The sequence below is a fragment of the Vanessa atalanta genome, chromosome 18 (genome assembly GCF_905147765.1).
Source record: "Vanessa atalanta chromosome 18, ilVanAtal1.2, whole genome shotgun sequence".
In the NCBI taxonomy this organism is placed as follows: domain Eukaryota; kingdom Metazoa; phylum Arthropoda; class Insecta; order Lepidoptera; family Nymphalidae; genus Vanessa; species Vanessa atalanta.
This window is the reverse complement of record NC_061888.1, coordinates 6652753-6666595: the sequence shown is the minus strand read 5'-3', so window position 1 is coordinate 6666595 and position 13843 is coordinate 6652753. Positions and strand designations below refer to the sequence as shown.

At 33.1% G+C, this 13843-nt stretch overlaps 2 protein-coding genes across 3 annotated transcripts; one reads left to right on the top strand and one right to left on the bottom strand.

Moving 5' to 3' along the window:
- Positions 1-11876, bottom strand: LOC125071159 (protein UBASH3A homolog). Of its 2 annotated transcripts, XM_047681259.1 has the most exons (14): positions 11626-11876; positions 11248-11485; positions 10378-10573; positions 10059-10127; positions 9507-9682; positions 4794-4932; positions 3375-3470; positions 2664-2837; positions 1965-2035; positions 1589-1761; positions 1162-1328; positions 950-1088; positions 759-868; positions 1-600 (listed from the first exon to the last, which is right to left on the bottom strand). In XM_047681259.1, exons 1-14 carry the CDS (start codon positions 11730-11732, stop codon positions 341-343), a joined length of 2115 nt encoding a protein of 704 aa, XP_047537215.1. In that variant the 5' UTR covers positions 11733-11876; the 3' UTR covers positions 1-340. The 2 variants fall into 2 exon arrangements, with proteins under 2 accessions (XP_047537215.1, XP_047537216.1); XM_047681260.1 differs by lacking the exon at positions 10059-10127 and having other exon boundaries at positions 11626-11875.
- Positions 11877-12266: 390 nt separating this feature from the next.
- LOC125071193 (H/ACA ribonucleoprotein complex subunit 3) lies at positions 12267-13129 on the top strand. Its single transcript, XM_047681302.1, has 3 exons — positions 12267-12471; positions 12564-12606; positions 12710-13129. The coding sequence occupies exons 1-3, from the start codon at positions 12418-12420 to the stop codon at positions 12805-12807; spliced, it is 195 nt and encodes a 64-aa protein (XP_047537258.1). The 5' UTR covers positions 12267-12417; the 3' UTR covers positions 12808-13129.
- Positions 13130-13843: the final 714 nt, after the last annotated feature.

Below are 13843 nucleotides of genomic sequence, written 5' to 3'. Positions count from 1 at the left end.
AAAATTATTAACTATTATTGAGTGAGACATTTTATTAATATTTCTCTTTATAATTTTAATAGGCGAAAACTACAGCCTCGTATTTTTTTGTATTTATTTGCTTGTTTCGTTATTTTATTTTCTTTAAGCATTAATTGAGCAATTTCGCTGCTTTCCCTTAAATGGCTATTCCTTAATATAGAAAACTAGGATAATATATTTTTTTTTAATTTTTCAGGGCTTTAAATTTACGTCTTAATATAGTAAATGGCAAATTGATAAGCTATTATTAATAAACAATTGATAGAAACATTTCCGAGAGCGAGACTCGTTTTGGGCTCGAACGTAACTATCGACTGCTTTATTCAATTTCATTCTCGACATCCATCAGCAGTTTCCAGTCGAACCGGCCCGAGCTGGAATTGATGGAGGGCGGGCAGGGCGGTGACGTCACCTGCAGCGGGCGGTCGCGCATGGCGCCCAGCGCGCAGTACGGCACGCGCGCCAGGAAGTTGCCCAGCTGGTAAGGAGGAAACTCCTTCCTATCAACTTTGAGACGCTTCAGAGCCGTTACCATTATGTCTAATGTCGTCGCGTGACCCACGAACATTATATTGTCACCTGATAAACAAATATAATATTAAATACGATATTTTCCTTTTTTTCAATGAATGGTGATATATATTGTTCACAAGATTGTAGCTTTTTTTTTTTTGTTAAAAACAATAATAATCACAAATAAAACATAAAATTTATAATTGTTATCTAATAATAAGTACCTTCTTGTTCTTTGTCCTTAGCAATAGATTGTATTACATATTCATTGCGTTCGTAAAACTCTTGCATCGTTTCCGTGGTATTTATGTCCAATTCTACATACGGTTTATAGCTGAAAAAAGTATAAATACAAAAAGTGCCTTTTGAAATATATTTTCATCGAGGAAAGCTCGAATACATAGTATATACTCACTCGAGGTCAACAGTAAAACCGGCTTTGTGCAACTCCAGCGGCGTCATAAACGGCCCCAATCCCTTGGTCGCGTGCCACAACTTAAACTCGAACAACCCGGGCTCAACTCTCACCCTCACGGAAGGATCGGCCTGCAGACCTGAAGGCATAGCTCGTTAGAGAGTGAGGCACTCGGACGCGGGGAGCGCGAGTGCAGCGGGGCGAGCGCGTACCCTGCAGCACGTGGTGCGCGGTCTGCACGGCGCGCAGCGCGGCGGACGCGTACACGCGGTGCAGGCGCACGCCGGCCGCGCGCAGCCCCTCGCCCACGAGGTGCGCCTGCAGCTCGCCCACGCGCGTCAGCGGCGTGTCGCGCCGGTACGACTCCGCGCCGCCCGCCCTGCGACACAGACAGCCGCTCGTCAGTGGCGCGTCGACGATAGGAGTACCTATTGACTTTCTTACCGGTGCTTCTCATTAGAATCTACAATCTGAATCGTTGGTAGCTTGGCGTTAATACAACTCTGTAAAATGATGACTCAAAGTGCTCGTAAGAGCCAATATTTTTAAATATATTAATATTATATTTAAATGTTTATTTATATCTCCCAGAGACCGTCAACTTAGTCCATACGGTGACGTACTGCACGGTGCACTCACCGATCCGCCAAAGTCAGGGGCATATTGAGATCCTTGCGGGTGTAGGTGCCGTTCTCGTCAAAACAGTACGGCACCCACGAACCGTACGTGAGGTCGATGCGCTCTCCGTGGCGAAGGGAGAACAGCCAGCGTCGCTCGTTACCCGAGCTCCCATTTGTCTGTTTTACTTCAGTCTAAGAAATAATAAATAAAATATTTGAAGATTTTTTTTTTCACTGGGTTTAAAATAAGAATTGTAATTAATTTACGAGTCAGTTGATTAATCATAATTAAATAAGCATTGAAAACATGAGCCAAAATAATTTTAAATTTGATGTTATATTTTTATAACAATAATAGATTAATTAAAGCCTAACAACTATAACAATATCATTACCCTGCTAACGGTGGCATTTGTATCACCGTTTTCTTTATTGGTGACGCTGTTTCCATCTTTATCGGATGAACCTAAAAAAGTATTTTAATTATTGCATTTAAGCTCAATTGAATGCATGCAAAACACATATAAATGTAAGGTGTACTCCGACCACAAAACGTGTAAACCCAAACGAAGTATACGTTCATTAATTTGACTAATCTGTATTCATTATGATTCACAAAAAATATATGGCGTTTTGAATTTCGGCAGTTGTTATCGGAACTTTGTATTGTAATGTAAAAAAAAAGATATACTAAATAAGAACCGTTTATAGTGCATAAATATCAAAGCTTATTAGCGAATCGAATGGAATTTGTAAATCGAAAATACATATTGATTACTAAGAAATGGTCACGGAATGGAAAAAAAAATACACGATAAACTGCAACTTAAATTAAGCATTTGAAAATAGCAAGCACAATTGAGATATATTATTATTCATTTTTTATTAATAATATTGATAGGGGACCACCATCGCTCATAGGTAAGAAATATTGGCGTTAGGCGTCACCGACGTTGTGACCCATGATATTATGCAGTAGTGTGTACGCTTGTGACTATTGCCCTTCAAACCGAAACAAAACAACACTAAGTATCGCGGTTGGGCGACAGAATATATGAGGATGTGGTGGTACCTGGTAACCTGGCCCGTCTCACCTTGTTGTAAGATATTCTCCGTCTGATTGAGAGTTGCTGCTTTCCAGTAAGTCTCCCACGTCTTGTACACCTCTTCGGACTTTTCCAAGGCCAGCTTGTCGGCGTCCTCGTGCGGGTAGCTCGTCGCCATCTCAACGTCGGTATTGGAATCCGATTCCGACTTACTATCACTGCCTATAGCATTTAATAATAATTGATAAAACAAAACACTAACAACGCCACTAGTTTTCATATCTGAAATACAATTATTAATAATATTTAAACTTTAAACATTATATTGTTTAAAGCGAAATGAACATTATAACAAGAGCAGACTGATATTGATAATACATTAAAAATTATTCGAGTCCTTAAAAATATTCATACTTATCTATTGTTTGTATATTTATTCCAAATAAACACAAAGTCTAGTGGGGTTGTGCTAACAATCAGGGCTGATAAACAATTTCACTAAAAAAATCCTTATAATTTAAATATATTTTTATTAACAATCATTAAAAGTAAAAGTTTAAGGACTAAATAAAGATACAAAACATTTAACAAGCTTAAGAATTATTACGTATAGAGTAAAGTAAAATAAACCATAGCCTCTCATTTTGAAAATGGGTTGGAGCTTATTCCACCACGACGATCGAGTGTGTGTCCAAGACGTGGCAGAGTTTCATCCTTACATAGGGACATGTTAAAAAGTAATGTATATAAAATACTCACTGTTGCTGGTAGTCAAAGAGATGGCGCGGTGTAGCGTCCAAGCGTCCGAGTCGGGCGTGCGGCGCGCGCACACGCCGGGCAGGTATCCGCTCACGCCTGCGCACGGATCAAGCTCTACATTTACCAGGTGTATGGCATAGGGTATTATACGTGCCTTTATATTATATATCTGTACCAAATGTATGTTCATATTATGGTTTACTTTTTTCAATACGATAGGAAAACAAGTAGCACACAAATAAATATTTACCGACTAATTCTGAAATTATGAGATGAATGATGGTAGACTTTCTCATCTTGACTAAATAGTAAACGCTGATTGGTCATCATCATTGTGGCTGCTATTGGCCAATGTGCATTAAGAATAAAGTAAAATTTTCACTCTTATCACCGTTTCAGATGCGGAGATGATACCCTTAAACTCCAGTTGATTTTTGACGCTTTATACACCGCTAAGGTGATAGAAAAGACGCGCTTTAATATTGATATTATACGATTTTTTTTGTAATAATATTAATTATAATTAAAATAACTTTAACTAAAGGGGTTAATTAAGTAATATAGACCTTATTATACTATAATAAATATTACCTTAACTTACCTTAACCTAACTTAAGTAACCTTGCCCAGAAACATGACATACATATATATATATATTTATATATTAACATAAAATGGTAACGCATCTCCTTATGTTTTTTCCTTTACTCAAGATATGGTATTCCACAACGTACGTTTATAACCTTCAATCGTGGGTTTTATTGTAAATCGTAAATCTAAATTAACATTGTTTTTACATCGTTATGAGTAATTTAAAATAAATTTAATAGTCGATTTAACAAGCAAGACGTAAAATCAACATCATATTATATAACCTTTATTTATTTTATTAATTTAAAATCAAAACGGTGAACGCGTTTTATGTTATGACAGGCATTCATAAGATATTAAAAAGAAAAAATGTTGTATTTAAAATGAAAGGAAACCCTATTATAAACAAATTAATGTATTACATCACACACACAACCAAGTCCACTGTTATCGCAAATGAGTAACGCCGGTAATATAATTCCGATAACGAACTAAACTTCATACAAAAACTTTTAACTGTGAATATATGTAGTTTGTAAACAAAAACAAACCTTTGACACCCAAAAACGTAACTCGAAAACATATCACCGCAGTTCTCATCGTTGACGTGAAACTTCAAAAGTTAGAAGCGAGAAAACAATAGTCCGACGCCACACATTCGACGAATCCACACATACGTGCATTAATGTTTTGCGGGGAAACTCGATAATTTTAATGACATTATTGAGCGTGTCGAAACGTTAAGTAAAATTCGTTAGATTCCAAAAAAAAATATTTAAACGGTTGCTATTGCGACCGATATAATTCTAGGAGCATTATTATATTTACCTGTGAGCCAAGATGTACCATAAACCCAGCCGTCGAGCGAGGTGTCAAACTGCTTCTCTTCAATGTAAATGTAATCGCCGAGCACCAACTCCAGTTCATCACTGGCCTCCGGCACGTAGCTTTGGGTAACTTTATATACCTGGCCATCGAACAAGTTTATCATCAACGATACGGACATCGTTAGTTATCGCAATGTAATTCAACATTTCATTCGAACATGTACTAGCGAACGATTTATCTTAAAATTCCAAACGGCTATCATCATATATGAATTGTTAAATAGTAAACAAATTGATATAATGTGTCGGGATATTTAGGAAACGACCAACTCAGATGTGATAACAACCTCAGTAAATCAAACATTTACTTAACAGAACTGCACGTAATACCAATAAACCAATTGTTTTAGTTGCTATTCCAATAACCAATTGTTTTAGTTCACATTTCGAATTATAAACAAAAAAGAATACTGATATATTAATTGTTTAAGATAATTTTGTTCTACCTACACCAACATTGAGTAAAAAAAGAAAAACCTTTATACTAGAAACATATGGCATTTGTAGGTATGTCTGAAGCCAAAATGAAATTTCTGTATTACTTATTATCATTTAGTTATGTAAGCATTATTATACATATATAACTAACATCACGTGATTCGGCAAAAAGTAATGTTCAAAGAAGATCTGGCGTTAACTTTGCCTAAGCATTTGTTCGTCAATTTATGTTTTAATGCCTATAATTTTATAACAGGCGCACAAAAATAAGATTTAAGCATATAATAATATTAATGTCGTTTCAAGATAATTATTCCTAATAGCTGCAACGTCTGGGGAAGCGCAGGGCAGGGTTATTATAATTTTAATTAATAAATAACATAGCAGACATTAAAATAAATCTAAATATACTATACGATTCATCCTTGAGAGCATCATAACGGGCATAGTTAACTACAACAATTTGCGAGACAGTCTGCAATGCTGCAACCATAATGTGGACTATTATCCATTTAAGATTAAAGCCATTTAGGATACAAAAAAAAAGTTTAATAGACCCCAAAATAGACATTTAGTTGAAAACATAGAATATGCGAAATTAAAAATATGCTAATTAGTACATAAGCGCTTCAGCTACGTACATACATATTTTTCATTTCAAATAAAGCTAGACATGTGACAGAGTCTCATTAAATATGAGATTTTTTAACTTACCATTTCAGTTTCTTTATGAGGAAATTATTTTTGTGTCAGTACATTAGACTGAGTTGTATATTTATATATTGTAGATATTTTGAGATATATTATTTATAGAATTTTTTTGCTCATTGTGTTATTGTAGTCGGAGAGAATATTGTCGGTTCGAGCACTTTCGAAGCGAACGATGTAATGATGCAAAAAATGGTGTAGGAAAGATTTATAAATCTCTATGACTACAAAAAAGTCTGCAACATCTTATTACATCTGGTTTTTTTTATAGATATTTGTAGGGGAAAAAACAATACCGACAGGTACAGTTTCATACACACAGATCCGATCTATTTGTCCACATTGTATATCAATATAGGATACATTACATAATGTTAGACTATATGATTATTATTTTTTGGTATATGTGTCCCTTTTCCCAAGCGACGGCAGTATTCATTATATTATTAAGAGAATAAGGAAAATGTTGACTCCAGCGTATTAATATCTTATTAAATATATATGTTTATAATTATTTTAAATAAAATATAATGTCAATGAAAGTCTTGACCTGATGTTTTGTTTTTGTAACATTTCATATGGTACTCAGTGATAGTTATTGTGATAAGTTTTCAGAATTAGTTCTCGGATGTCAAATAGCGACTACTGGTTGCTAGTTATTATTGATACGTGATACTTCAATGTACTCTCTCATTATCTCGTTCGCTCGAGAGGAAGCACGTATCTATAACATATTCAGCCAACAAAAGGAATAAATATAAATAAACAACATTTGTTATCGAATAGACGCGCTATCATTGGTCGATAGCTTAAATAATCTATGTTTTTAATCATGGATTCGTTGTTATGGCATTTTGAATGTCGATGCTGCTGTTATTAGAAGTTTGGGAGTAAAATTAAAATGAATATAAGTACTCAAGTTTGTAGTGTTTAATATAGAAAGGTTGCAGGACTAAGTAAATCTCAGATTTGTTTATCTGCACTCCTTCGACTAAAATATAGTATAATTTTATTTAAACATCGCATTTGGAACTTGGCCCATGTGTAAACATGTGTATATGAATGTAAAAAATTCATAGTGTGTAACACGGATATTCTTATTTGTTATTTTATAGTAGATTATTTTTTTGAAGACTGAAATAAGCACAATGTCTATGACAATTTTTCTTCTTAGACTAAGCAAAAGCTTATTTAAAACATACATGCATATTTTGTCATGGGAAGCAATTAATCGATTATCATATATACGCGCCCAATGGTTGGTACATGTGAATTTTAGCATATAATTGCGGGATCAAACTGGGATTTACCTGGAGTAAACACCACTGAATTTTCATATGATTAATTTTCCATTATAATTAATCTTAAAGTATAACATTTACGGGTTTTCCTTTACTTTTAATTGATATATAGGAGTGGCCTAACTGCAGGTGGTAAACGACTTTGTTTTATACTATGTAATGAAGTATAGATAACATTTTAAAGAACACTCCTAATTTGGAAAGATATGTTCTAGCAGTTTGGTCAAAATTTCTTATTATATTTTTCTTTTTTTTTTGTCAAATATGACCTTCGAATAGATTAATACTAGTGTCCTACCGAAAGTTCGGTTTCGGTTTCGGCCGAGTTTCGGACAAAAATCAAGTTTCGGCGGCAGTTTCGGTTTCGGCCAATATTGGCCGAAACTTTTACCGAAACCGAAACTGAATTCGGAAGTTGTCGTGCGCGCTCACCTAACTTCGTTTCTCGAAACCGAAACCGAAACTACGTTCGGGAGTTGCCGTGCTGTGCTCGGTCATAATAGGAGCGGTAATTGTCTAATCATGTCGTGATTTGCTTGTATTCGCAATGCGTTTTGTTTGCTGTGAGTTGGGACTGGGATATTATAAAGAATCTTACTGAGGTACTAAAGTTTGTTTATGAAGCTACACTTGATCTGTCATGTGATAACGCATGCATTTCCCTTGAAATTCCTTTAATATCACTATTAAATAGGAAGCTGCAAACTATAGACGAAAATAAAAGCGAAATAATGATTAACATGAAAACACGGTTGCATGAATCAATGAATCGACGATTTGCATACATCAAAGGATAGCCTGAACTAATAACTGCAACATTACTGGATCCAAGATTTAAAGGCACATATCTGAATTCTGATGAAGTTGACATCCTTGCCACCTTAGAAATAGAAAACCAGTTGAGGATTTACACGGACGATGTTAGTTATACAATAAGTGAAAACTGTTATTCTGAAGAATCACAGCCATCTTGTTGATCTAGAATATCGTATCCCGAAAAAGCGGAAGGGCTTTGGGATGCCCATGATAAATCTACTTGTAATTTAATAGGAACCTCTGGTGTGGAGAACAGTTATTGTTTATCCCAAATTAAGATAACCATTCAAGCATACTTGTCAGAACCTAGGTTACAGAGAAGTGCAGGCATTTATTCTTACTGAAATTCTAGTCCATTTGTCATAGTCCATGTGTCTTTGAGAAAGGTAGCACTGAAATTCTTATCAGATCCACACGACGACGTGTCGATCTTTAATATTAAGTACCTACCTATAACTATTGAGATAAAAGGTAACAACTTAAATAAGTATTTAAGTTATTATTTAACGCAATTTTAAAACTATGTGATTTTAAGAAAAATATTAAAGAAGACTGATTATTATCATTATGTTTTCTCTGTTTTCCCTCTAAACATGATTCCTGTAAAAAAAATTCGGTTTCGGTTTCGGTCGTAAAAACCAGTTTCGGTCGGACACTAATTAATACATCAATACCCAGTATAATCTAAGTCCATTATCACATTGGCGATCAACGAGCGAGTTTACAGCCAGCAAGCAAGCAAGCCCAGCACGATCAATAATATAATTCCGACGAAGAAACACTTTTGTTTATTACTGCAATGCTTCTTTGCTGTAAAACCCAAAACAAAAGTAGATACAAAGGCGACTTAGTTATGTACGCAGTACACAGTTTCTGCCTGCAATTACATGATTGGCATCCAATTCTGCCACATGTTTTAATTTTAGAATTAAGTTTTAATTTTGTTTAATTGAATTGAATTTTAAATTAAATTTTAATATTTTTTTAAAAAGTCTATTTAAACTTTGACTACTTTGAGAGGATTCGTTATTATGCAAACTTCTTCCACGGCTTGTTTTGTTACATTAGTGATCACTATGTTCTCTCGTTCTTTGAACTCAAATAATGGGATGAATTTAAATTATAAATAACTCTTCATCAATCGTACTCATCTGCCGACGATATAATTTAATGCTATGTCTCGCTCACACTCGTACTTTGATATTAATGAAGGTCTATAAGAGAATGTACAAAATGGCGCCTACTGATAGGGAACTCAATGCGCATCCGCGGCTTAAGCTCTGCGAACACGCTGCGAGCCTGCTATGCTCTCGCCTCGCTTTGATGTGTGATATATCCCTAAGGTTTCTTGTCAATTGAAACAATTCATTTAAAATATTAAAGTGGCATACTTGGTGGTTAGTAAATCGTGGATCCCTCGAGTAAAGTCGGAGTTCCCAAGCTGGAGTCTGCATTTGACTCAGATCGAGCTCGTCAACGAGTGCCTTGAGAGCATCGTAAGCAGTCACGTCAAAATGGTAAGCCAATGTTATGTGCAGAGACTTGTTCTGGGCCTCGACATTAGTAACTGAATAAAAAAAAATTAAACATTTTAAAACAAATTAAATTAAAAAAAATAACAAATGTTGTTATTTAAAAATAAAATCACACTTAAGATTGTAGTATATAATATAAATGAATAATAATAAAGCTTTTATATGCAATTGTTAATATGTAAGTCATGCATAAGCAATCATATAATTCATGATTTTTGTATTTTATATATAAATGTGATATAAACAAATATAAAAAACAAGGTTACCTTAAATACCTCAGACATAAAGAAAAATCAAGCATATCTTCATCATATTTAAGCAAGGCTGTCAATAAATAATGTTTATTAAAACTAAAATTGGTTGCGATACTAAAAAAAATCATTTTTATTGTGATAGAACTTATCTTACATGTATTAGAATGATCTTCGGGATTTATACAATTTTTCGATTGCTCATTAGTATCCACCTTAACACCCACTGTATAGAAAATTAGATAGATATTATAAATTATTTTAGTCATTAAAAATAAGTACCTACATTCAATCACAAGTAAAAAATGTGGTCATTGGTCATAATACATTTATAATAAAAAGATTCAGATTTTTTATTTTGTTACTTTCACCAAATATTAATTCAATAAAAAATTTAACCTAAGTACCCATTCAAAATATGTAGATTTTATAGTAAATCTACTAACAATAATTAATTAATCGATGTAAATACTTACGAATAGTTGATAATTGCTTGGCATATTGTAGAGCAATTTTTTTTAAATAGTCCTCATGCTCCTCCGATATGAATAGACCCATAAAGTTTGGTGATATATAGGGTTCTAATTTTATTGGACAGACAGGTGGTTTCCCTACACTCTCTATAACCTGCTTGACTGCTTTCGCTAACTGTAGGGACGTATCATCAGCAGCCTGTTAAAAAAAACTCTGTGAATTACTATTGAATAAATAATTTGATAGAATATAGGATTTTCCAAAGCTTAGTGGATCATTAAACAAATATGTGTAAAAATGACTCAACAGACATGTATTAAAAAAAAAGTATATCATTGCAATTTTGTAAAACAAAATTTAACATAATTTTCATTGCAGTGGTTATGTTTAAATAATTGATTCATACCACTTAAGAAAGTATTGGGAGTTATACATATACAGTTTTAGAACAACTGACAACAAAGGCAGATTTCCCTATAGTCCGAGTAGTCCGAAGCCTAGGGCAGAAAAACTTGGTTGATCAGTTTTTTTTAACAGTCACGCCCTCTGTGTCTGACGAAACTCGAAAGATGTGTCTATTGCACATGGCAAAATAAATAACACAGTTTAATTCTTAAATCTTACAAATGCTTTAAATTCTCATTTATCAAACAGCAGCCATCTCGCATAGACTTAGAACAGTCAAGGTATCAAACCTACTCCTGAATATCTTTAAAACATAAAACACTCATATTAGGAGTTTTTGGTGGAGTCATAAAATAGACTACAATTCCTTGGAGATAGTACCATTTTTTTTTCTTTATCTTTTTTATATGCTGTGACGACGCACCTGTCATCCTTCATAATTTTTAAACAATTGAGTTAATTATTACCTTAAAAGATGGTACAAGTGTAATATGGGGTGGAAAGTTGTGTGCTCCATTCCATCCAGTTTGCTTAGATTTTTCCCAAAAGTCATGAAGCTGGGTGAACAAAGGGCCAGTTGGAATTGCATAAAAAATGAACTCTCGAGGTTCATCGGCGTCGATGTAAGCGTCATTAACATGAGTGAGAAGCCAGTCAGATGCTAATTGAACACTACGATTTCCGGTCGCAGCTAAAGCTTTCAAGCTAAAAATCAGATTATTTATAGTAAATTTACTTACGCTTATTACTAAAAAACATATTATGATTACAACAAATAACAATAGTTTCATTTCATAATTTATATTGTATAATACGAAGTTAAAAAAAACTTTGAAAAAACTTACGCTCTTTTTTTAGGAAATCCCATTTGCAGTAGTATTTGAAGAGGGTTGGTATCTTGTTTAGATATTTTACAAGAAGCAGACTTTTTACGTGGAGGAAGATTTGCCATCGTATTTTCTCTATTGATCGACTATTTATCTGAACAATAGCTGAACTTTTTTTTCAATTCAAAATTACAACAATCAATAATCTCAATAATGTCTTGGTATTTAGTTATACGAGTATATTAGTATATTATAATTAACGAGTTTATTTTGCTTATATATAATAATAAAATTGCGTACGTAAGTATTATAGTAAGTATGTATGTATTTTACGTTGAAGACGTAAATATTTGTATTTTTATTCAGTTGCAATCACAGACTATAAAGACCATAAGACGCTAAGTTGTAACTTATATGTATTATATATTTATTATCTTAAAAAATATATTTTAATAATAAATATTCATAAAAAGTGTTATGAATAGTTTTCATTCCAAATATACTTTCATATTGATATTTGATTTTATTTATACTTCATATAAAAATACTTTATACTGTACCCATGAACATATAATATTTATTTTCTTAGATGGCACCAAAGAGTACAAATACGTTTTGAATTTTTGAAAGTGGTAGCCCTATAATGGTTTATAAACTTGTCAACTTAGCAGTCAGCCAGACAGTTCTCATACAAATTACACATTGTTATATGTGGATGTCAACTAAAACGGAATATAATAAATTTGAGTTCTCTTGTTTACTTGCGAAATATTTTCGTTATAATTTTCCTTACATCAAATTAGTAGAAAAATGTATCTAAGATATTTTTTGAATGAAAATGGTGACCGGCAATACACATTAGCGGTGCGTATTTTTTTATAACCTATACAGTTTTATCGCATGCTCAGTGATAATAACATGACTTTAAGAAATGTATTTTTGTTCTTAAATTGCAGACTATAGATCCATCTGGAAAGCCTACGCTGTCGGCACACCCAGGTAGAAATATCATAAATCTTAGCGATAGATACAATCAACTGTAAATATTAGCTGCATATTTATGGTTGTAATGATTACTTACCATACTTTTTTGTTATTTCAGCACGATTCTCCCCCGAAGATAAATATTCTCGACAAAGGATAATAATCAAGAAGAGATTTGGACTTCTACTCACACAACAACCAGAACCTATTCACTAATTTATAGTTATTAAGAATATTTTTGTGATGATTAATCTTGTTACACCAAGACTTTAATTACAATGGAGAAATTAATGCTTAAACTGACCTAAGTCGTTTTATATTTACACATCACTAAAAATTAGTAAACTATTTGCTTCAAGCATTTAATCATCTAAAAATGCTTATAACTTCTGTGGCCTAAACAATTTAATTAAAATGGAACATCAAATAACTGATGTGAAATATTAAGACTGACTCTGATCACATGAAAGGCTCTTGATTAATAATGCCTGTAAGTAAAAGATGTACCATTTTAATTCACAATAAAAACTGGTGTTAATTGTGTTGTTTTATTTTTCTATTATTTTATCAACAAATTTCTTAAATACCCTATTAACAGATATAAAACTTTTAAAACATCTTAGTTCCCAAAGATTCTAGTGCATTAGGAATGTAAGGAATTGTTAATGTTTCTTACAGTCTATGAACTTTGGTGCCCACTTACCATTTGCCTTTAAGTTTAGTAACTTATTTAATATTATTTGAAATGCTTAATGGAGTTTAACTTTAGTTTATTATAAATAAACAGAATAGAAATATATTTTCTCATACACCGGAAGATGTAAGATGTTAATGGTTAATATTTCTTACGGATCCAACGTCTATCGGCGGTGGTGACCACTGACCACTTGCTATCAGGTGGCCTATTAAAAATTTAATGTCTGCAGGAAAAGCGATCTTATCAATATGAATGACATCTTTCAAAAAATACCTTTGGATATACTCTAAAACTTAGGATAACCAGGGTGACTAACAGATCGTGATATGTTAAATAATATATTTAAATTATATAAATAAAAAACAGTAATAACTATATAACTGTATAGAACTATTTGTCTGTGGTATTCAAAATGCGTAAATGTAGACCTGAAATGGATTTTCAAATTATTGTGCGCGTTTTAAGTTTAGTGATACGGAAAAATATTGGTTAATAAATATAGATTACTGAGTAAGAGGATTTGAATTAGATTTTTATGCAATGAATGAATCTGTC

What these genes read in the sequence shown, in the direction of transcription:
- LOC125071159 (XM_047681259.1), bottom strand. Translation starts at nt 11,732, where the DNA reads ATGGCAAATCTTCCTCCACGTAAAAAGTCTGCTTCTTGTAAAATATCT. An exon ending in GGAGAATATCTTACAACAAG is followed by an intron (nt 2,036 to 2,663) that starts GTGAGACGGGCC and finishes ATACTTTTTTAG; the next exon opens with GTTCATCCGATAAAGATGGA. An exon ending in GGTTTTACTGTTGACCTCGA is followed by an intron (nt 869 to 949) that starts GTGAGTATATAC and finishes TACTTTTTTCAG; the next exon opens with CTATAAACCGTATGTAGAAT.
- LOC125071193 (XM_047681302.1), top strand. Translation starts at nt 12,418, where the DNA reads ATGTATCTAAGATATTTTTTGAATGAAAATGGTGACCGGCAATACACA. An exon ending in ACCGGCAATACACATTAGCG is followed by an intron (nt 12,472 to 12,563) that starts GTGCGTATTTTT and finishes CTTAAATTGCAG; the next exon opens with ACTATAGATCCATCTGGAAA. An exon ending in TACGCTGTCGGCACACCCAG is followed by an intron (nt 12,607 to 12,709) that starts GTAGAAATATCA and finishes TTGTTATTTCAG; the next exon opens with CACGATTCTCCCCCGAAGAT.